The sequence below is a fragment of the Salvelinus fontinalis genome, chromosome 14 (genome assembly GCF_029448725.1).
Source record: "Salvelinus fontinalis isolate EN_2023a chromosome 14, ASM2944872v1, whole genome shotgun sequence".
Classification (NCBI taxonomy): domain Eukaryota; kingdom Metazoa; phylum Chordata; class Actinopteri; order Salmoniformes; family Salmonidae; genus Salvelinus; species Salvelinus fontinalis.
In genome coordinates, this window is record NC_074678.1 from 3540325 (window position 1) to 3564027 (window position 23703).

The 23703-nt window shown below is 44.4% G+C and overlaps 1 protein-coding gene across 1 annotated transcript in view; it reads right to left on the reverse strand.

Moving 5' to 3' along the window:
* The window catches only part of cp (ceruloplasmin), a 28261-nt gene extending 6465 nt beyond the window's left edge, over positions 1–21796 (reverse strand). Inside the window, exons 1-16 of the mRNA XM_055943790.1 lie at positions 21608–21796; positions 20651–20895; positions 19453–19665; positions 18639–18965; positions 18295–18549; positions 17574–17739; positions 17227–17366; positions 12561–12701; positions 11913–11957; positions 8306–8520; positions 8001–8151; positions 7418–7630; positions 6958–7165; positions 3919–4058; positions 2391–2519; positions 1517–1623 (exon numbers count right to left, since the gene is read on the reverse strand). Of these exons, the coding sequence (XP_055799765.1) occupies positions 1517–1623; positions 2391–2519; positions 3919–4058; positions 6958–7165; positions 7418–7630; positions 8001–8151; positions 8306–8520; positions 11913–11957; positions 12561–12701; positions 17227–17366; positions 17574–17739; positions 18295–18549; positions 18639–18965; positions 19453–19665; positions 20651–20895; positions 21608–21765 (2853 nt within the window). The 5' untranslated portion in view covers positions 21766–21796. The remainder of the gene's footprint in view (positions 1–1516; positions 1624–2390; positions 2520–3918; positions 4059–6957; positions 7166–7417; positions 7631–8000; positions 8152–8305; positions 8521–11912; positions 11958–12560; positions 12702–17226; positions 17367–17573; positions 17740–18294; positions 18550–18638; positions 18966–19452; positions 19666–20650; positions 20896–21607) is intronic.
* Positions 21797–23703: the final 1907 nt, after the last annotated feature.

Genomic DNA, 23703 nt, shown 5'->3' on the forward strand with positions numbered 1-23703 from the left:
GATGCTTGGTTTTCAAGCCAAAGAGTTCAATCTTGGTTTCATCAGAACAGAGAATCTTGTTTCTCATGGTCTGAGAGTCTTTAGGTGCCTTTTGACAAACTCCAAGCAGGCTGTCGTGTGCCTTTTACTGAGGAGTGGCTTCTGGCCACTCCTCAAACTTCTTCCATTTAAGAATGATGGAGGCCACTGTGTTCTTGGGGACCTGAAAATGCACCAGAAATGTTTTGCTACCCTTCCCCAGATCTGTGCCTTGACACAAACCTGTCTCGGAGCTCTATGGACAATTCCTTCGACCTCATGGCTTGGTTTATGCTCTGACATGCACTGTCAACTGTGGGACCTTATATAGACAGGTGTGTGCCTTTCCAAATCATGTCCAATCAATTGAATTTACCACAGGTGGACTCCAATCAAGTTGTAGAAACATCTCAAGGATGATCAATGGAAACAGAATGCACCTGAGCTCAATTTCGAGTCTCATAGAAAAGGGTCTGAATACTTATTTAAATATGTTTTTTCTGTTTTTATTGTTAATACATTTACAAACATATCTAAAAACCTGTTTTCGCTTCGTCATTATGGAGTATTGTGTGTAGATTGATGAGGATAAACATGAATTTAATCAATTTTAGAATGAGGCTCCCGAGTAGCGCAGCAGTGTAAGGCACTTCATCTCAGTGCAAGAGGCGTTACTACAGTCCCTGGTTCAAATCCAGGCTGTATCACATCCGGCCGGGATTGGGAGTCCCATAGGGCAGCGCACAATTGGCCCAGCGTCGTCCGGATTTGGCCGGGGTAGTCCGCCATTGTAAATAAGAATTTGTTCTTAACTGACTTGCCTAGTTAAATTAAGGTTAAATACAAAATAAGGCTATAACGTAACAAAATGTGGAAAAAGGGAAAGGGTCTGAATATTTTCCAAAGGCACCGTATGTTGTAATATGGCTTTTTGTTTTGACATGTTGAGGCTTCCCCAGTGATTTTACCCATGAACCACTACTGATAATAAGAACTGGAGACTGGATCCAAGATGTCCGACCGTTGTTTTCAAAGTAATCTATTCACTTTCACATACACGATTCTCTATCCGGGTTGCATGCGATTTATGCGACCAACATCAAATGTGCGCTAGCACTCAGTATGTGCAGCGCGAGCAGAGACAACGTCGTCATGTCATCCAAAAACATGACATTTGATGAATATAAAATGATAATATCGTCGGCTGTAAGTGATTTGAAAAAAGATTGGCCTCTGCGACAATTATTTGGATGTTTTGTGTATAAAGGTGATGACTAAATTGTCTTATTAGGAAATTTAAAGTCTGACTTCTCTGTGGCCGTCTATTGAAATTGTCTTTCTGGGCCGGGCGTCAGTTAAACTGCAATACCAGGTCAAAACTGTAGGAGCAGTCAAAACCGTGTTTTTAGACCGGAACCCTGGCCCCGGAACCCTGGCCCCTTGGGCTGAATGGCACCAAAAAATAGTTAAGGATCATAGTTTGTGGTATCTCATTTACCTTGTTGACGTCGACTGTGGAGTAATAAGCTCCCACACTGCATGTCTCCTGTTTGTCTGTAGGCCCAGCTGTCTTGGGGACATACCATGTGTATGTCTGTGTTTCACCTGTAAGGGACAACTCTGCTTTAGGAAACTAACTCTCACTCACTACAAAGTTGTTATTCTGTAGAACAGGGTCATGAAATATGTATGAGTAACCATAGTAATAAAAGATCAATGACACATATAGGTTTTTGTTGCGATCAAAATCACTTTCTGCTATTAAAACTACTACATATCACTATCACAAATCCAATGTCTATAACACTAGCTGGTCAAATCCAATGTCTATAACACTAGCTGGTCAAATCCAATGTCTAAAACACTAGCTGGTCAAATCCAATGTCTAAAAGACTAGCTGGTCAAATCCAATGTCTAAAACACTAGCTGGTCAAATCCAACGTCTAAAACACTAGCTGGTCAAATCCAATGTCTAAAACACTAGCTGGTCAAATCCAATGTCTAAAACACTAGCTGGTCAAATCCAATGTCTAAAACACTAGCTGGTCAAATCCAATGTCTAAAACACTAGCTGGTCAAATCCAATGTCTAAAACACTAGCTGGTCAAATCCAATGTCTAAAACACTAGCTGGTCAAATCCAATGTCTATAACACTAGCTGGTCAAATTCAATGTCTAAAAGACTAGCTGGTCAAATCCAACGTCTAAAACACTAGCTGGTCAAATCCAACGTCTAAAACACTAGCTGGTCAAATCCAATGTCTAAAACACTAGCTGGTCAAATCCAATGTCTAAAACACTAGCTGGTCAAATCCAATGTCTAAAACACTAGCTGGTCAAATCCAATGGATTATGGGTGCTGTTCATTTTACCTGGCTTAGTTTCTTTGACTTGTGGTACGTCTGTCTTCACCCCATGTGCGTGAATAGAGTACGTTCTTGTGGCCATGTTCTTGAAGACTATATTGACTTTGTCACCAATGTCTGCATGGATCATAGGGCCTGGGGAACGAAACAAGAGGGGTCATCAATCAGGATTCATAACAGGTCAGTTTAATAATGAAAATAATGTCAATGTCATTGCTTGGTCCCTGGGAAGTAAAGTATGGCAATTCAATTCCATATGTTATGTACGTACTAAGCCTACTGTACCGCCAAACCCTTTATACTACCACTTACCCAGAACCCCAAACCCTTTATACTACAACTTACCCAGAACCAAATCCTTTATACTACAACTTATCAGGAACCAAACCCATTATACTACAACTTACCCAGAACCAAAACCCTTCATACTACAACTTACCCAGAACCCCAAACCCTTTATACTACAACTTACCCAGAACCCCAAACCCTTTATACTACAACTTACCCAGAACCAAACCCTTTATACTACAACTTATCAGGAACCAAACCCTTTATACTACAACTTACCCAGAACCCCAAACCCTTTATACTACCACTTACCCAGAACCAAACCCTTTATACTACAACTTATCAGGAACCAAAACCCTTTATACTACAACTTACCCAGAACCCCAAACCCTTTATACTACCACTTACCCAGAACCAAACCCTTTATACTACAACTTACCCAGAACCAAACCCTTTATACTACCACTTACCCAGAACCCCAAACCCTTTATACTACAACTTACCCAGAACCAAACCCTTTATACTACCACTTACCCAGAACCAAAACCCTTCATACTACAACTTACCCAGAACCCCAACCCCTTTATACTACAACTTACCCAGAACCAAAACCCTTCATACTACAACTTACCCAGAACCCCAAACCCTTTATACTACAACTTACCCAGAACCAAACCCTTTATACTACAACTTACCCAGAACCCCAAACCCATTATACTACAACTTACCCAGAACCAAACCCTTTATACTACAACTTACCCAGAACCCCAAACCCTTTATACTACAACTTATCAGGAACCAAACCCATTATACTACAACTTACCCAGAACCAAAACCCTTCATACTACAACTTACCCAGAACCCCAAACCCTTTATACTACAACTTACCCAGAACCCCAAACCCTTTATACTACAACTTACCCAGAACCAAAACCCTTCATACTACAACTTACCCAGAACCAAAACCCTTCATACTACAACTTACCCAGAACCCCAAACCCTTTATACTACAACTTACCCAGAACCCCAAACCCTTTATACTACAACTTACCCAGAACCAAAACCCTTCATACTACAACTTACCCAGAACCAAAACCCTTCATACTACAACTTACCCAGAACCCCAAACCCTTTATACTACAACTTACCCAGAACCCCAAACCCTTTATACTACCACTTACCCAGAACCCCAAACCCTTTATACTACAACTTACCCAGAACCAAATCCCTTTATACTACAACTTACCCAGAATCCCCAGGTGTTGCATGTCTGCTGATCTCTCCTTCTGTTTGGTGAATTTATTGTTGGTGAACTCCCTGTACACAACTTTCTTGTATATGGAGCCGATGAACTTGCCCTGTTTATCAATGAAATCATTTCCTGGACTGGAGACAAAGAAAACATACTGATGTATTGTAGATCCATGTCTCAAACATGAAACAGGAATGTTTCTAGGGTTATGGTTATGGTTGGGGTTATGGTTAGGGTTAGGGTTGAGCTGGGGTTAGGGTTATGGCTGGGGTTAGGGTTATGGCTGGGGTTAGGGTTATGGTTAGGGTTAGGGTTATGGCTGGGGTTAGGGTTAGGGTTAGGGTTATGGCTGGGGTTAGGGTTATGGCTGGGGTTAGGGTTGAGCTGGGGTTAGGGTTGAGCTGGGGTTAGGGTTGAGCTGGGGTTAGGGTTATGGCTGGGGTTAGGGTTAGGGTTAGGGTTATGGCTGGGGTTAGGGTTATGGCTGGGGTTAGGGTTATGGCTGGGGTTAGGGTTATGGCTGGGGTTAGGGTTATGGCTGGGGTTAGGGTTGAGCTGGGGTGTAGACATGAAGCTAGGGTTATGGCTGGGGTTAGGGTTATGGCTGGGGTTAGGGTTATGGCTGGGGTTAGGGTTGAGCTGGGGTTAGGGTTATGGCTGGGGTTAGGGTTATGGCTGGGGTTAGGGTTAGGGTTGAGCTGGGGTTAGGGTTATGGCTGGGGTTAGGGTTGAGCTGGGGTTAGGGTTATAGCTGGGGTTAGGGTTGAGCTGGGGTTAGGGTTGAGCTGGGGTTAGGGTTATGGCTGGGGTTAGGGTTATGGCTGGGGTTAGGGTTATGGCTGGGGTTAGGGTTATGGCTGGGGTTAGGGTTATGGCTGGGGTTAGGGTTAGGGTTAGGGTTATGGCTGGGGTTAGGGTTATTACATTTTTTTACATTTAAGTCATTTAGCAGGCTGGGGTTAGGGTTGAGCTGGGGTTAGGGTTATAGCTGGAGTTAGGGTTAGGGTTAGGGTTGAGCTGGGGTTAGGGTTATGGCTGGGGTTAGGGTAATGGCTGGAGTTAGGGTTAGGGTTGAGCTGGGGTTAGGGTTATGGCTGGGGTTAGGGTTGAGCTGGGGTTAGGGTTATAGCTGGGGTTAGGGTTGAGCTGGGGTTAGGGTTGAGCTGGGGTTAGGGTTATGGCTGGGGTTAGGGTTAGGGTTAGGGTTGAGCTGGGGTTAGGGTTGAGCTGGGGTTAGGGTTATGGCTGGGGTTAGGGTTATGGCTGGGGTTAGGGTTATGGCTGGGGTTAGGGTTGAGCTGGGGTGTAGACATGAAGCTAGGGTTATGGCTGGGGTTAGGGTTATGGCTGGGGTTAGGGTTAGGGTTGAGCTGGGGTTAGGGTTATGGCTGGGGTTAGGGTTATGGCTGGGGTTAGGGTTATGGCTGGGGTTAGGGTTGAGCTGGGGTTAGGGTTATAGCTGGGGTTAGGGTTATAGCTGGGGTTAGGGTTATAGCTGGGGTTAGGGTTGAGCTGGGGTTAGGGTTGAGCTGGGGTTAGGGTTGAGCTGGGGTTAGGGTTATGGCTGGGGTTAGGGTTGAGGTGGGGTTAGGGTTATGGCTGGGGTTAGGGTTATGGCTGGGGTTAGGGTTGAGCTGGGGTGTAGACATGAAGCTAGGGTTATGGCTGGGGTTAGGGTTATGGCTGGGGTTAGGGTTATGGCTGGGGTTAGGGTTGAGCTGGGGTGTAGACATGAAGCTAGGGTTATGGCTGGGGTTAGGGTTAGGGTTATGGCTGGGGTTAGGGTTAGGGTTGAGCTGGGGTTAGGGTTATGGCTGGGGTTAGGGTTGAGCTGGGGTTAGGGTTATAGCTGGGGTTAGGGTTGAGCTGGGGTTAGGGTTGAGCTGGGGTTAGGGTTATGGCTGGGGTTAGGGTTAGGGTTAGGGTTGAGCTGGGGTTAGGGTTATGGCTGGGGTTAGGGTTATGGCTGGGGTTAGGATTATGGCTGGGGTTAGGGTTGAGCTGGGGTTAGGGTTATGGCTGAGGTTAGGGTTGAGCTGGGGTTAGGGTTATGGCTGGTGTTAGGGTTGAGCTGGGGTTAGGGTTATGGCTGGTGTTAGGGTTGAGCTGAGGTTAGGCTTGAGCTGGGGTTAGGGTTAGGGTTAGGGTTGAGCTGGGGTGTAGACATGAAGCTAGGGTTATGGCCGGGGTTAGGTTTATGGCTGGGGTTAGGGTTGAGCTGGGGTGTAGACATGAAGCTAGGGTTATGGCTGGGGTTAGGGTTATGGCTGGGGTTAGGCTTGTGGCTGGGGTTAGGGTAGAGCTGGGGTTATGGCTGGGGTTAGGTTTGTTGCTGGGGTTAGGGTTATGGCTGGGGTTAGGGTAGAGCTGGGGTGTAGACATGAAGCTAGGGTTATGGCTGGGGTTAGGGTTGAGCTAGGGCTGTGGACTTGAAGTTATAGTTAGGGTTAGGGTTGAAAAACTCGGGGGACTTTCAATAAATTCCCTAGTTTTCCCGAAATCCCAGATGGAGGTTTCTAGAATCAGGAGAGAATAAGCAGAAAATACGTAATTCTACAACCAGGATATCTGTAAAACAAGGGAATTTATTGAAAGTTCCCAGAGTTTTGTAACCCTAGTTACGGTTGAGCCGGGGTTTTGTAACCCTAGTTACGGTTGAGCCGGGGTTTTGTAACCCTAGTTACGGTTGAGCCGGGGTTTTGTAGCCCTAGTTACGGTTGAGCCGGGGTTTTGTAACCCTAGTTAGGGTTGAGCCGGGTTTTGTAACCCTAGTTAGGGTTGAGCCGGGGTTTTGTAACCCTAGTTAGGGTTGAGCCGGGATTTTGTAACCCTAGTTACGGTTGAGCCGGGGTTTTGTAACCCTAGTTAAGGTTGAGCCGGGGTTTTGTAGCCCTAGTTAAGGTTGAGCCGGGGTTTTGTATCCCTAGTTAGGGTTGAGCCGGGGTTTGTAACCCTAGTTAGGGTTGAGCCGGGGTTTGTAACCCTAGTTAGGGTTGAGCCGGGGTTGTGGACATGAAGCTACGGCTAGATTACCTCTGTATGAGGCCATGGTACATCTCCTGCTCCCAGGTCCGGTTGGGGGAGTAGTCCCAGTCTATCTCAATGGCAGCAATGTAGTAGGTCTTAGAGTGGAGCATGATCTCTGACTGCCTGTTGAACATACTACACTTCTGCACGGTGTAGTTGGCCCTCATACCTCCCTGGTAATGGTCCGTCGTCCTGCACACCACCTCAAACTGACCTGGAGGGGGGAAACAAATGCATTGTCTATCATTATAATTCGTTGTAATTGATTTTCAATTAGAACGGAAGTAAACATTTGCGATTCTGTCTTTCCGTCTGCCCCTCTCCATCCATCCATCCATCCATCTATCGCTCCTTTAGTTCTTCCACCCCTCCACCCATCCGTCCATCCCTCCATTCATCCATCCATCCACTCATCCATCCTTCCATTCATTCCTCCATGCATCCCTCCATTCATAATGTGTCCTACCCATGCTGTCTGGCTCCATCATGACAGTGTGGGAGATGTGAGGGAACACATTCATGACGTCTCTGCGTGTCTCTCTGTAGATGAACCTGTTCCCTTCAAAGTATAGGCCGTGGATATCAGCCTCAGAGCCCAGGCCAGACAGGTGCCAAGACACCTTGTCCCCCTTACACATGGTCAGCCCTGGAAGGTTCCCATACATGTAGCCATTGATCGCTGTGGGAACAGGAAATGGAGAAGTTAGTGCCCTACAGAAGACCAGTGAGAGGTTGAAACGTGTTAGGTGGTTGGTAACTGCTCTGTGTTTTGGGAAATTACAATATTTTTGAAAGTAACTGAGAAGGAATGAGTTTAATTGCAACTTTGCCAAAGATGTACATGTTTTGTAGCTGAATTAGCATCACAGTTTAACACGTTTCCATGATAGATCAGTGTTCTAAGGCTGTGTTTACACAAGCAGCCCAATTCTGATCTATTTCCATTAATATGGTCTTTTGACCAATCAGACCAATCAGCTATTTTTACAAATAGTTGGGTAAAAGACCAGAAGTGGGCTGCGTGTGTAAACACAGCCTAAAAGACTCACAGTGCATTTTGTTAGATTCCTGGAAGTCCTCGTCCTCCTTGTTGACAGTTTTAGGAGCCTTGGTAAACTGGTTAATGTTGTCATCCAGAAACCAGCTCAGGTTCTCATCAAACACTGTAGCCAACATGTGGAATTCCTTGTTCACGTTTTTCTGAAATGGGAAATAAACGGGAAAATAATGGATGTGAATGCTCTGTCTGTATTTGACCTTTTTAATGCCAAGTCAGCTGATGAACACATTCCAGATTCAATATTTCAACACACTGACAATAAAGGTATTCATCCAATTCCATTTTTTTTTTTACCTGTTTCCCTTTTTTGAGGGTCTTTTTTTTGCAGACCAGGAGGGGTCCAACAAGGCCGGAGCTGGTGTCTTTGACAGGGTCCACGGCTGAGTAGTAGAAGTATGTAATGCAGTCTGCATCGTCCACCACCGGCCCGCCCCCCTTAGGGACCACCCACTCATAGGTGTGGGTGGTGCCTGGTTTGACCAGCGCTGCCGGGGGAGGGGTTACAGTTCCTGGAGGGTAGGGGGTGGAGGTCAATAAGATAAAGATTCCATGGCTTGGCGATTAGTTGAATAAACGGTCTGTGTTATGGCAAAAACAAAAGGACCAGGAGTAGAGCTATCCCAGCAAACATGCCCACAATGGCACCACGTGGGCCCAATGCAGGCTAAAATATCGGCCCCATGTAGGCTGTCTACATCGGGCCGATGCGCCTTTGCTATTTTAATATAAATGTTTTTATATTATATTTATTACAATTTAATTCAATGCATAAATGTCATCATTTTCAAGCCTTCAAGGTGTTTAGGGAACGTGTTATATTGTATCAGAAAGACAACCAAATCTATCACGCATATACACTGCATATACTGCACATACACATATACATTCCTAATGTTGAGTTGCACCCTCTTTTGCCCTCAGAACAGCCTCAATTCGCCAGGGTATGGAATCTACAAGGTGTCGAAAGCATTCTACAGGGATGCTGGCCCATGCTGACTCCAACAGTTGTGTCAAGTTGGCTGGAGGTCCTTTGAGTGGTTGAGACCATTCTTGATACACACGGGAAACTGTTGAGCTTTTAAAACCCCACAGCGTTGCAGTTCTTGACAGAGTCAAACCGTGTGTGCCTGGCACCTACTGTACTACCATACCCCGTTCAAAGGCACTTCAATATTTTGTCTTTCCCATTCACCCTATGAATGGCACACATACACAATCCATGCCTCAATTGTCTCAAGGCTTAAAAATCTTTAACCTGTCTCCTCCCCTTCATCTACACTGATTGAAGTGGATTTAACAGGTGACCTCAATAAGGGATCATAGCGTTCACCTGAATTCACCTGGTCAGCCTATGTCATGGAAAGAGCAGGTGTTCCTAGTGTTTTGTACACTGTGTATTTTTTTTTTTACAAAATGTGACATGCACTTATTTAAAGGGGCAATCAACAGTTGAAACAATAACAAAGCGGAACAATAGTAAATCCAAGGGACGGGGCTGGAGAAATGTAAACATTCTCAAATTCGTGGACAGAGCTATGAATTCAAGGACTGACCATCCATGACATCAAAATTATAGTTTTTACCATGTTTTGAGGCTATACAGTGTTTGTTTATATTTACTTTGTTTTACTCCTTTGTTTGTAAACAATCTTATGTTTTGGGTTCTGATGGGGTAGGACAGTTGAACTAAGATCATGAGTTATATTCTTGAAGAATCAATGACTACATACAGTAGCATTCATTTATAAGTCTAAACATTGATGTAGTAACTGCAGATTGCCCCTTTAGGAACTTTTTAAAGACTTCATTATTGACAGTGTACATGATCGGAAAACATTGGCTGTCACACAACAGAACACAGACACTCAGTTAAAAAAAAAAGAGATTGTGAGAACTGTGTGCAAACCACACCCCAAAATATTCTAATGAGCCCCCGCCTTTAGCTGGACTTGGTGTGGGCTAGCCCCTATTGGGCTGATGTGGGCTAGCACGTGCTGGGCTTGGTGTGGGCTAGCCTGGGCTGGGCTTGGTGTGGGCTAGCCTGGGCTGGATTTGGTGTGGGCTAGCCTGGGCTGGGCTTGGTGTGGGCTAGCCTGGGCTGGACCTGGTGTGGGCTAGCCTGGGCTGGGCTTGGTGTGGGCTAGCCTGGGCTGTACCTGGTGTGGGCTAGCCTGGGCTGGACCTGGTGTGGGCTAGCCTGGGCTGGGCTTGGTGTGGGCTAGCCTGGGCTGGACCTGGTGTGGGCTAGCCTGAGCTGGGCTTGGTGTGGGCTAGCCCGGTCTGGGCTTGGTGTGGGCTAGCCCGGTCTGGGCTTGGTGTGGGCTAGCCCGGGCTGGGCTTGGTGTGGGCTAGCATGTGCTGGGCTTGGTGTGGGTTAGCCCTTGCTGGGCTTGGTGTGGGCTAGCCTGTGCTGGGCAGTTGTAGGCTAGCCGTGTTGGGCTTGGTGTAGGCTGGTCCATGTTGAGGTGGTGTGGGCTAGTCTGTGTGAAAGGTTGGTGTAGGCGATCCCGTGTTGGGCTGATGTGGGCTTGGTGTGGGCTAGCCTGTTGGGCTGATGTGGGCTTGGTGTGGGCTAGCCCATGCCCATCTTGCCCACCAAATAGCCACATGGGGCCAATGGAGTCATGTTTTCTGGGTATCTTTCTCTGATACTGCTCTTCTCTGTGTCACGGAGGCTCTCCGCGCTGCCAAAGCTGACTCTCTATCCTCTGTTCTCATCCTCCTAGATCTATCTGCTGCCTTCAACACCGTGAACCGTCAGAGCTTCCTCTCCTCAGGGGCTTGGGCGTCTCAGGCTCTAAACACTCTTGGATTGCATCCTACTTGGCAGACCTCTCTTAGCAGATGACGTGGAGAGGATCTGTGTCTGCACCACGTACTCTCGCGTGTGGTATTCCCCAGGGCTCGGTTCTAGGCCCTCTCCTATTCACTCTATACACCAAGTAACTCAGCCCCATCATATCTTGACATGGTGAGGAGTACCTTTCGTGAACTAACGCTTTACTTTTTAGTTTTTCTTCTTACTTGCTCTGACTTTGCTGATATCTTGAGGAAAAATGTCCTTACTATGACTGTGATATGTGGTTGTCCAACCCAGCTACAGTATCTTAAGATGACTGCACTTACTGTACGTCACTCTGGATAAGAGTGTCTGCTAAATGACTAACATGTAAATGTAAAATAGGCCTAGAGACCTAATAGGTTCTAGGCCTAGAGACCTAATAGGTTCTGTGCTTATTCTGGGCAGATGTCAATGTTGTGTGTACACTGCCACCAGGGCTCAGTAACTAGCCAGCCACTACTGTAGCTAATGTCCTAGGTTCCACTGTCAGACCACTGAATATAGACTTTTAGACTTTACACTGTGGAATAACTAGCATCACTACCTAGCAAGAGCAAATTAAGTGACATTGTTTAGTTTTATTTGGACTGAGTTTGGTAAGAGAAAGATCTTGGTGACCAAACATTAAAACATTCCTGGCCGGCTGGCCGGGTCCCCACCTCTTCCTCAGTGTGGCTAAACACCTGCAGGAACTGGATACCAGGGTTTGGGGTCAATTCTATTTAAATTCCATTCAATTCAGAGAGTAAGGGCTCGATTCAATCCGTAGTGCTGAAGATCCGTGCTGTAGCATAATTTCCATTCAAAGGTCATTTTTCGATTGAGCTGACATATGTAGCGTTTACAATGAATGCAGTCTCCGCGAACGATGGCACACTGCCTTTAAATTTCTATCACGCTGTAGCGACGATCATTAGTGCTATGGATTGAATCGGGCCCATTTTTGAAAAGCATTAAATAAAATTGGAATTCCAATTGACTGGCATTGAAATGGAATTGACCCAAACCTTGCCCGATACTGTAGTTCTGTAAGAAATAGGCATAAATGAGCATACTTACTCGTCTCCTTCTTGATTTCTCTGAGTTTTTTGGCAGTGTAGGATTCTGTGAAAGCATTAAGCTCGTTAATTGATGATATGAGACATTATCACTGAAAGGAAACTCTTTAACTACAAAAAGAATGTTAACGGTGTTGTCTTGAAAAAGGGACAACCTCACACTCTAGGAGCTCAGATGTCTTGAAAAAGGACAACCTCACACTCTAGGAGCTCAGATGTCTTGAAAAAGGACAACCTCACACTCTAGGAGCTCAGATGTCTTGAAAAAGGGACAACCTCACACTCTAGGAGCTCAGATGTCTTGAAAAAGGACAACCTCACACTCTAGGAGCTCAGATGTCTTGAAAAGGACAACCTCACACTCTAGGAGCTCAGATGTCTTGAAAAGGACAACCTCACACTCTAGGAGCTCAGATGTCTTGAAAAAGGACAACCTCACACTCTAGGAGCTCAGATGTCTTGAAAAAGGACAACCTCACACTCTAGGAGCTCAGATGTCTTGAAAAAGGGACAACCTCACACTCTAGGAGCTCAGATGCAATCATTTAATAACCTTAATATCCAATGTTTCAACAGACAAGCTGTCTTCATCAGGGTGTTGACTTAACGCGTAATAAATAATCATCACTCGTGTGTTACTACTTCTAACCTTCCAGTTCGTTATAGTAGAGAGTCCCTGACTGCTCCACGCTGTACTGCACTCCATGTGGCTGCATGGAGAAAGGACGGCTGGCCTTGTTCTGAAACACCACCTTGATGGTGTCTTCCTCCTCAGCCCTGATCACAGGACCTGCAACACACACGGCAGCCATTCAATCATTAATACATTTATAGAAACATGCAATTTAGCAGACGCTTTTATCCAAAGTAACAAAAAGTATGCATGCTTCGTTTTTTTTTTTTTACGTTTGGGTGGGCCCGGGTATCGATCCCACTATCCAGGTGTTGCCATGATGTACCATGTATTATAAACTGGGTGGTTCGAACCCTGAATGCTGATTAGCTGACAGCCGTGGTATATCGGACTGTATACGTGTATGACAAAACATATATTTTTTACTGCTCTAATTACGTCGGTAACCCGTTTTATAACAGCAATAAAGCACCTCGGAGGTTTGTGATATAAGGCCAATATACCACGGCTAAGGGCTGTATCCAGGCACTCCGCGTTGCGTCGTGCTGAGAACAGCCCACAGCTCTGGTATATTTGCCATATACCACAAATCTCCGAGGTGCCATTGCTTAAATCTACAGAGGACCCACTACAAGACTAGGGGGATAAGTCTCCTACTCCCGGAGCAACAGACTCAACCTGCAGTATGAATGAACTACAGTGACTAGTGAAAGTCTACACATCCATTGCATAGTCGTCACATTTTAAAATGACCTCTAAAAAGGGATTCAATTGGATTTACAGAGTTAGAGGCATAAATATCATGGCCCCCAAAAATGCTAACCACCCATGTTATTGGTGAGAGGTTAGCATGTTTTCGGGGTATGATCTTTGTGCCTCTGTAACTTTCTCTCTCATCATTATTCATGATTAATTCATGATTAGCTGTAGTCAGGGAGGCATCCACATTAATGTGAAAGCTTTCAGAAACATATTCTGTTCTTATTTACAATAAAAAGTGACTCCAAAATGACACAATTCATTATTACCCATTAATTTCTATTTGTATTTATTGTATTGAACTTTTATTTAACGAGGCAAGTCAGTTAAGAACAAATTTTTATTTACAATGACGGCCGACCAAAAGGCAAAAGGCCTCCTGCGGGTACCGGGGGCCTGGGACTTAAACATTTAAAAAATACAATATATACGGTATATAGGACAAACACACATCACAACAAGAGAGACAACACAACACTACCTAAAGAGAGATCTAAAAACAACAAAATAGCAAGGCAGCAACACATGACAACATAGCATGGTAGCAACACAACATGACAACAACATGGTAGCAACACAACATGGCAGCAGCACAACATGGTAGCAGCACAAAGCAAGGTATAAACATTGTTGGCCACAGACAACAGCACAAAGGGCAAGTAGGTAAGAGACAACAATACATCACGTAAGCAGCCACAACTGTCAGTAAGAGTGTCCATGATTGAGTCTTTAAATGAAGAGATTGAGATAAAACTGTCCATTTGAGTGTTTGTTGCAGCTCGTTCCAGTCGCTAGCTGCAGTGAACTGAAAAGACTGTGTGTGCTTTGGGGACCTTTAACAGAATGTGACTGGCAGAACGGGGGTTGTATGTGGAGGATGAGGGCTGCAGTAGATATCTCAGATAGGGGGGAGTGCGGGCTTAGAGGGTTTTATAAATAAGCGTCAACCAGTGGGTCTTGTGACGGCTACACAGAGATGACCCGTTTACAGAGGAGTATAGAGTGCAGTGATGTGTCCTATAAGGAGCATTGGTGACAAATCTGATGGCCAAATGGTAAAGAACATCTAGCATCTCGAGAGCACCCTTACCTGCCGATCTATAAATTAAGTCTCCGTAATCTAGCATGGATAGGATGGTCATCTGAATCAGGGTTAGTTTGGCAGCTGGGGTGAAAGAGGAGCGATTACGATAGAGGAAACCAAGTCTAGATTTAACTTTAGCCTGCAGCTTTGGTATGTGCTGAGAGAAGAACAGTGTACTGTTTATCCATACTCCCAAGTACTTGTATGAGGTGACTACTTCAAGCTCTAAACCCTCAGAGGTAGTAATCACACCTGTGGGGAGAGGGGCATTCTCCACCTTTGTTTTGGAGGTGTTTAGAACAAGGTTAAGGGCAGAGAAAGCTTGTTGGACACTAAGAAAGCTTTGTTGTAGAGCGTTTAACACAAAATACAGGTAGGGCACAACATAACCTAAAGCACAACCAAAACAAACTGCAAATTCATCCAACAAGTTTGTAGAATCACATGCTTGATGTGTATTTTGTCATTGCGCGCTAGGAATATGGGACCAAATACAACATTTTTGACTACTAGTGAATTTGTCCGAATAGTAATGACACCTGCAAATGGGGGGGACATAAAGTGCTTTCATTTCTAAAGAGCAAAAAAAGATATGTAAGAAAATACTCTGAAGTTAAGGGAGTGTCCATTGTTTTCATCAAAATTGTTCAAGCTCAATACATTCGGTTGGGAATTATTGATGGACAGAAATATTCAAACCTTGTCTGTAATTTTCAAGCAAATTTAAGTCAGGACTGAGACCACTCAGGAACACTCAACAAGAGCATAATACTTGATTGGACTAAACTGTTTTTGGTGTCTTTAAGTTTGTTATCAGTGTATTAAACAAAGCATATATAGCCTTGTTGATTTGATGATGTTTAAGTGTAAATGGTGCTGAAATAGTGGGGCTCCTGTTGTCTTTGTGCTGACTTGTGTTAACTCTGAGGTTGTAAATCAGTAGTTGTTCAGTAAACTGTCGCAAACATTAACTTGTTTAACCACGCTGCAGGTCATATAACTGTTTGTTACATGCAATATTTGCTTTGTGGGCTTCACCGGACAGATGTTGCTCTCCGGTTTTGTGATGAAACAAACATATGTGGAGTTGAATTGATTCTGCCACTGTGTGACTGTTGTCTTTTTGTTGTCACGGCCTTATTGTATATCACGGTGGCGTGTGAATTGAATGGGTTGTAGAGCAAATATCACAACAGGTTTAATATGGCATTTTTACTGGCTTGGCTTGGCTTCCTCAGTGATTTTACCCCCGCATCGCTACCGCCGATTTACACCTTTTGGAAAGCCATTCTGGTGTGTCTTTGGCATAAAAATTGGTGTAATTGTCCCTGGGCTTTGCTCCTTTCATATTTCTTCTGATCCTGACAAACTACCCAGTCCCTGCAAATGACAAGCATACCCATAACATGATGCTGCCACCACAATACTTGAAAATACAGAGGGTTTTACTCTGTTGTATTGGATTTGACCCAATCTCGTCTTTAATTTATGCCAAAAAGTGGATGTCTTTGCCATGTTGTCTGCAGTACTACTTAACGGCCCTGTTGCACACAGAATGGATGATTTGGAGTGGATGTTTTAACACAGGCTTGTGGCATTATCATGTTATGGGTATGCTTGTCACCAGCAGGGGAGTTTGTTAGGATAAAAATAAATATGAAAGGAGCAAAGCCCAGGTAAAAAGTTAAAACCCACCTCATTCTTTTGATTTTGAAAAAATCAATGAATATATGTTTCCCTAAGAGTTTGTCGAACATTATTCTAAATTATTCACAGACGTAATGGCTGTCAACAGTGCTTCCACCAAGTATTAACTGAGGGGTGTGAAGACATCAAATAAAATGTTATTTGTCACATGCTTGGTGAACAACCGGTATAGACTAACAGTGAAATGCTTACTTACGTGCCCTTTCCCAACAATACAGAGAGGAAGAAAATAGAAAAAGAATAGAAAAGTAATAACTCGTAATAATAAATACACAATGAGTATAACTTGGCTCTATACATGGGGTACCAGTACAGAGTCGAAGTGCAGGGGTACGAGGTGATTGAGGTAGATACTGTATGTACATATAACTAGGAGTAAAGTGACAGATGATAAACAGTAGCAGCAGCAGATGTGATGAGTCAAAACAGTCAATGCAGATCGTCTGGTTAGCTATTTAACTAACTATTTAGCAGGCTAATGGCTTGGGGTTTGAAGCTGTTCAGGGTCCTGTTGGTCCTGCATTGGTACCACTTGCCGTGCGGTTGCAGAGAGAACACTCTATGACTTGGGTGGCAGGAGTATTTGACAATTTTTATGGCCTTCCTTTGACACCGCCTGGTATAGAAGTCCTGGATGGCAGGGAGCTTGGCCCCAGTGATGTACTGGGCTGTACGCACTACCCTCTGTAGCGCCTTGCCAAGCAGTCACCATACCAAGCGGTGATGCAGCCAGTCAAGATGCTCTCAACGGTGCAGCTGTACAACTTTTTGAGGATCTGAGGGCCCATTCTCAATCTTTTCAGCTTCCTGAGGGAAAAGAGGTGTTGTCGTTCCCTCTTCATGACTGTTTGTGTGTGTGGACCATAATAGATCCTTAGTGATTTCGACACTGAGGAACTTGAAGCTCTCGACCCGCTCCACTACAGCCCGTCGATTTGAATGATCAATCAATCAATACATCCTATTTTGTATATTTTTACTAATTTGGACAATTTTATATAATTTTTCTTTCACTTTGAAAATTTGGAGTAGGTTGTGTAGATCGATAGGAAAAAAATAGAATGTAATCCCTTTTTTAGATTTAATATCAAGGCAGCATAATGTGAAGAGGAGGGGTGTGTAGTACATTACCCAGAATCCCTAGGTGCAACTCCTCAGGTGTTCTCTCCTTTTGCACGGTGAAGGTTTTGTCTGTGTACTCCTTGTACTGGACCTTTTTATATTTCCCCCCAATACGATCGTTACCTCTCTGGAAGAACGTCTCTGAATCACTGAGGACATTCAGGAGGGACAAAGAACACGGTAACAGTCAGATCAGCACCAATACAAGACCAGAAAACAACCCCCCCCCCCAAGTCCCTTTCTATATTTTTTGGACCTGGTTTAAATTGGTAATGGGCAATAGTTACACACTCAAAAATCCCTTTTCAACTCAAAACAAGTGCGCCCAAACCACAGACGACAGCGATGTTACTGACCCGTCTGTGTTCAGAGGTTTCCCTGTGCCGTGGTTGACCTGTGAGGGGGCGTAGTCCCACAGCACCTCCTCGGCAGCGATGAAGTACTCCCTCACCTCCCCGCTGGGCCGCGGCTTGTGGACGGCGGGGAAACACTTCTTTACCTCAAAGAGGGCCTGCATGCCCGCTGCGGTGAGGAAATCAGAGGAAGACAATCACTTTATCCCATTGGACACAGACGTCAGTTTGACGTCTAGTTTTGATTTACATTTGATTGAGTTGTCAACTAACGTGAATTCATTGTGAAATCAACCAAAAAATATCAACATGTCATTGAATTTAGGTTGAAAGTTGGGTGAAGAAAGGATATTTCTTTACACTGAGGAACTTTTTGCAAATCCAATCAGTCTTCCTCGATGAATTGTTTGTTGAAATAATGTGTAAACAGTGTTGATTCAACCGGTTTGTGCCCAGTGGGATGTCACATTAACTTTGACTCTGGCAAAAACAAAATCACTCTGTGACATGTCTTGTAACTTGTTGGGGAGTTGTTGTACTACCCTCTGATTGGCTGTCTATCTGAGCCCTAAGAATCTCGGAGTAGGTGATTCATTTTAACCTTCTAGATCATTATTACTAATAGCATATGGCACGGGAACACCTGCTCCTACAATGGATCAGCAGCCTCTTCTCTGAGATGCTTTTTTGGATACAGTCCCTGGCTTGTAAAATACATACATACCCATCAGGTGGTCGTTGACCTGGCAGCTCAGCAGCCAGTGACCAGGGTTGTCAGCGGTCATCTCCACATTGGTGAACGTGGCTGGGAATAAGCTGACCGCGTCTGTGTGGTGACCAAGGTTGGTCAGGATCTGGCCATGGAAGAACACTGAATGGACGTCCACCTCATTGCCCATGCCGATCAGGTGCCAGTGGATCTTGTTTCCGACACACATGCTCAGGTCAGGCAGGTTGCCGTACACAAAGCCATTGATCGCTGCAAAACAGTGGACACACTGTGTTAGTGGCCTATGATTGTGCGTGTGTGTGTGTGTGTATTAGTGTTATTTACGTTAATAATCTCACAGTGCATCAGGTTGCTCTCCTGGAAGGCTTCATCATCTTTGTCTACTTTAGTTGATGGCTGTTGTGGGCTATTGGCTGCTGTTGATGGCTGTTGTGGGCTATTGGCTGCTGTTGATGGCTGTTGTGGGCTATTGGATGCTGTTGATGGCTGTTGTGGGCTATTGGCTGCTGTTGATTGCTGTTGTGGGCTATTGGCTGCTGTTGATGGCTGAGTGCAGTAGGTCTTGATGTTGTCATCCAGGTACCAGCTCATGTTCTCGTCCGACACAGTGAACATCAGGACGTACGAGTAGTCTGCTGCCTTGTCACCATAGACATCCAGGGTACCTGCGCATCTCAGAAATAAACATTCATGCACATGAAAACATACTATGGCCTTTATGACACAGGGAGATGGTGTGTGTATTCTCTTCTGTAATCTCAGGATCTCTGTCCCTCCTTAATCGCCACAATGACTATAATAAGACTATACATAAAACTCAAACAGTTTATTTTTTACATTTTTGTATTTCTTTTTAACCTTTATTTTAACTAGGCAAGTCAGTTAAGAACAAATTCTTATTTACAATGACGGCCTGCACCAGCCAAACCCGGACGACGCTGGGCCAATTCTGCGCCGCCCTATGGGACTTCCAATCACGGCCGGTTGTGATACAGCCTGGAATCGAACCAGGGTGTCTGTAGTGACGCCTCCAGCACTGAGATACAGTGCCTTAGAACGCTGCGCCACTCCAGTGGTGCAACATGTTGTTCAAAACCAGATCAGACCTACTGTACATAACCAGCGTTTAGGTGCCCGATAAGAAGCCTGTACCTTTTTTACAGATGATGAGGGGTCCTACAAGTCCTGAGGCGATGTCTTGGGGTGCGTGGAGGTGGGAGTGATAGGCGCGTGCCAGGCAGTTGGTGTCCTCCTTGGTAGGGGCGTGGGTGTCGCTCAGGACCCACACGTAAGTGTAGCTCTTCCCAGGATCCACCCGGTCGTCATGTTTCTCCGCATCCGTCGTCTCGTCCGGGTACAGAGCACCTGGCAATATGGGAGTTATCTGGATCAGTGACTGACTTCAATTTGTCTTGGGGGGGATTTTGACACTTTATTGAGATAGTATGTAAATATGATGGGCATACAGGCAGGTGGGAAAAGTGGACGCAGGGATTGAACCCTGGTCCCTATCATTTGACTTGTGCCAGGAGTATTACCCACCCCACTCCACTCACTACAGTCATAGGATTCACATTAGAGGGTGTCACTCAACTCTCTACATTCATAGGATTCACATTCCATAATCTACAGACGGTTCCACACTCCATAATTAAAAGGGCAACACAATCCATCATTTAAAAGGGCAACACAGTCCATAATCTCTGTTGCCTGTGTAACAGTATAACTTTAAACCGTCCCCTCGCCCCGACACGGGCGCGAACCAGGGACCCTCTGCACACATCAACAGTCACCCATGAAGCGTCGTTACCCATCGCTCCACAAAAGCCGCGGCCCTTGCAGAGCAAGGGGCAACACTACTTAAGTTTCAGAGCAAGTGACGTAACTGATTGAAATGCTACTAGCGCGTACCCGCTAACTAGCTAGCCATTTCACATCCGTTACACTCACCCCCCTTTCAACCTCCTCCTTTTCCGCAGCAACCAGTGATCCGGGTCAACAGCATCAATGTAACAGTATAACTTTAAACCGTCCCCTCGCCCCGACACGGGCGCGAACCAGGGACCCTCTGCACACATCAACAACAGTCAACCACGAAGCGTCATTATCCATCGCTCCACAAAAGCCGCGGCCCTTGCAGAGCAAGGGGCAACACTATTTAAGTCTCAGAGCAAGTGACGTAACTGATTGAAATGCTACTAGCGCGTACCCGCTAACTAGCTAGCCATTTCACATCCGTTACACCTGCTGTTATGGCAAATGTCCATTTTGTCTTGGAGGTTGCGTTGATAATTATAGGATATTTTTTCCTCTATTCTACTATTCTAGACATCTATCCACGTCCACTCACCCTCACTGGTCTTGTTGTACATGATTCCATGGGAGTGGATGGAGTAGGCCCTACTGGCCATGTTCTTCAGATGGACCTTGATCACGTCCCCTTCCTCAGCCGACATCACAGGGCCCAGGAAGCCCAGCCACTTGGGCTTGGTTATCTCCTTTATGTAGGTGGCGTCAGTGTACTGCAGGTAAACTGCTTTCTTGTACACGCTGCCGATCCGCTGGGGCCCGCGTTCCAGGAACGTAGCAGCGTGTCTGTAGTGGAGTGGAGGGGATTAGGAGAAGAGACATAATGGATATTTATACACACACAGGGACTATTGAATGGATTCATTGCAACAAAAGTCTACATAGTATACAATCTATATTAGTTTTAAAAATGTATATAAATAATAATCTAAATATTCTTCCACTTTTGACAGTATTTTGCAAAGATCGATGACAAAAAAATAAAAAAATTAATCAGTTTTAATCTCACTTTGTCACACAACAAAATGTGGAACTAGTCAAGAGGTGTGAATACTTAGTGAAGGCACTGTATGCTGTAGATTTAACTGTAGTATAGCATACAGGAAATACTGTGTTCAACTAATTCCTAAAGCACTCCTATCATAACTTCCCAAAACTTCTACATATACAGTCTGTGTATATATATATATATAATGATATTTTATTACTTCTTCATGACAAAACTTCTACATCTGGACAGTCTGTGTATATATATATAATGATATTTTATTACTTCTTCATGACAAAACTTCTACATCTGGACAGTCTGTGTATATATATATAATGATATTTTATTACTTCTTCATGACAAAACTTCTACATCTGGACAGTCTGTGTGTATATATATAATGATATTTTATTACTTCTTCATGACAAAACTTCTACATATACAGTCTGTGTGTTTGTGTGTGTGTGTGTATATATATATATATATATATAATGATATTTTATTACTCACTCATCTTCCTTCAGCAGTTTGTTGAGGATGATGTTTTTCCCAGTGGGAGCGTAATCCCACTGAATCTCCTGAATCCCGATAAAATATTCCCGTGTGATACAGAACACGGTGGTGAAGCAGCCCAGTAGAAGGAACAGGCTCGCTGTAGAACTCCCCATTTTGGCTCCAGACAGTCAGATGACTTTTGTACAGAACTCACAGCCTTTTATAGATACTGGGGTAACGGGTCCACACAGCCAATCACAAACGGGCAATGTGACCTCACACAAACACACACCGATACAGAATCTCCAGACCTCTGACCTTTGATCTGGAGAAGGCCATCACTTATTTTCCCCAAATGGTATGTAGTATCTTATGTCTATCTGACTGCTACAAACATGTACACACAGACACATTGGTTTAACTCTCTAAGTGGGGACCAAATAAACGTATTCTCATTCAAAATCCTATTTTCCCTAACCGAACCTTAACCCCAAACCCATAACCCTACACTGAACCCCTAATACTAATTCTAACCCTAAACCTAACCGCTGAGCCTAATATATTATTTTTTCCTTTTGGGGACTGGCAAAATGTCCTAATTTTTATTTATTTTCTTGTTTTTCTATCCCTGTGAGGACTATTGGAACCCAAAAGGATAGTAAAGTTAGACAACACACACTAACACTGGCCACTGTGTACATAATTCTACCCATTGTTACTTTGTCTACCAAATCCACAAAGAGAGCTTTATATCTGACAACAATGGCCAATCCCATCGTAGGACAATGAGTTGCTTCAGTCAATCACTGGTAAACAGACACTATTTACATAAGACCCAAAAGGACACAGAGCATGACGATGTGGTTTCCTAACTCGGAGCGAAAATCAACATGGTTTACGGGAATAGTCAAGGGAAATGTAGTATTCTTTCTAACAAAAATATCTACATATATTTTAGGAGGTTGGGTATCGCTGGAAATAATTTAGTTAACATAACTTGTCTCTTAGCACAACTTACCCCGGGGTATGAGGTAAATTGCGCCGGAGGAAAGGGTGAGTTAAGCCGCCTACAAATTTCTGTATTAAATTCAATGTTCCCACTTCCTTTTTATTTCCCAAACACAGTTCAACGCAATCACAACAGCTGTTTTGTCTTTTAATAATTTGAAGCATCTTTTAACACCGTCTTAACACCTAACAAACACTATGTACTTTTTAAACACTTTTAACATAGGCCCTGTGGTTACCTCATATCACAGCAATAATGATTTGCGTTATGCCTGGCAAGAAAACACTTCAATTTGCTTAACTTGCCATTGGCTCAACCATTGGCTCAGCTTACCCCAAGGCAAACAATTTGACTATATTTGCCAACACAGGAACAAGTATGCACTTTCATGCTAGGTTTAGGACCTCATATTCAAGGTTATAGAGACCCCAACTGATGTATAGAACAATCTTAACATGATCTACTTTGGTTTGGACACAACCATCATGAAACCTCTAACACAATAAATGAATTTGCTTACAACTTTTCCCCATGTGGCTTCTTCCTTCACAGACGCCATGAAATGAAGACCTCTTCCTAAATATTTGGTCACGTGATTCATTTTGTGTTTCCAAGAAACAATGGTGGCTCAACTTACCCTTTTGGCTCAACTTACCCCACTCTCCCCTACGGGAAATCCAGCATGTCCTCACCATAGGCTACTGAGGGTCAACCAGTAACGTGAGGGGACAACAATGACCTCTCAGTAATCTAAGGTCATGCAAGAACAAAAAAATCCCAATTAGTCAATGACTAACCTCTTCCCCAGGCTAAAATGGGTCTGGCCCAATCTAACTGGTCAATGACAATAACCAAATCTACTTTTTGCTCTTGACCAATGGTTGTAGCCCAGCGTATTCCAAGTGGTGTTAAAATATTGTAGTTCTACATTTGAGCCAGACAGTGGGAGTATAACATCAGAACTATGGAAGTCTATGGAATGATGTGGCAGTATGGCCCTATACCAAATGGACCCCTAAACCCTATGCACTTGTCGAGATATGAGAGGATTTGACAAGGTTAGCATATTGTAACAGCTCCACCTTTCCTTCTGATAGGCTAG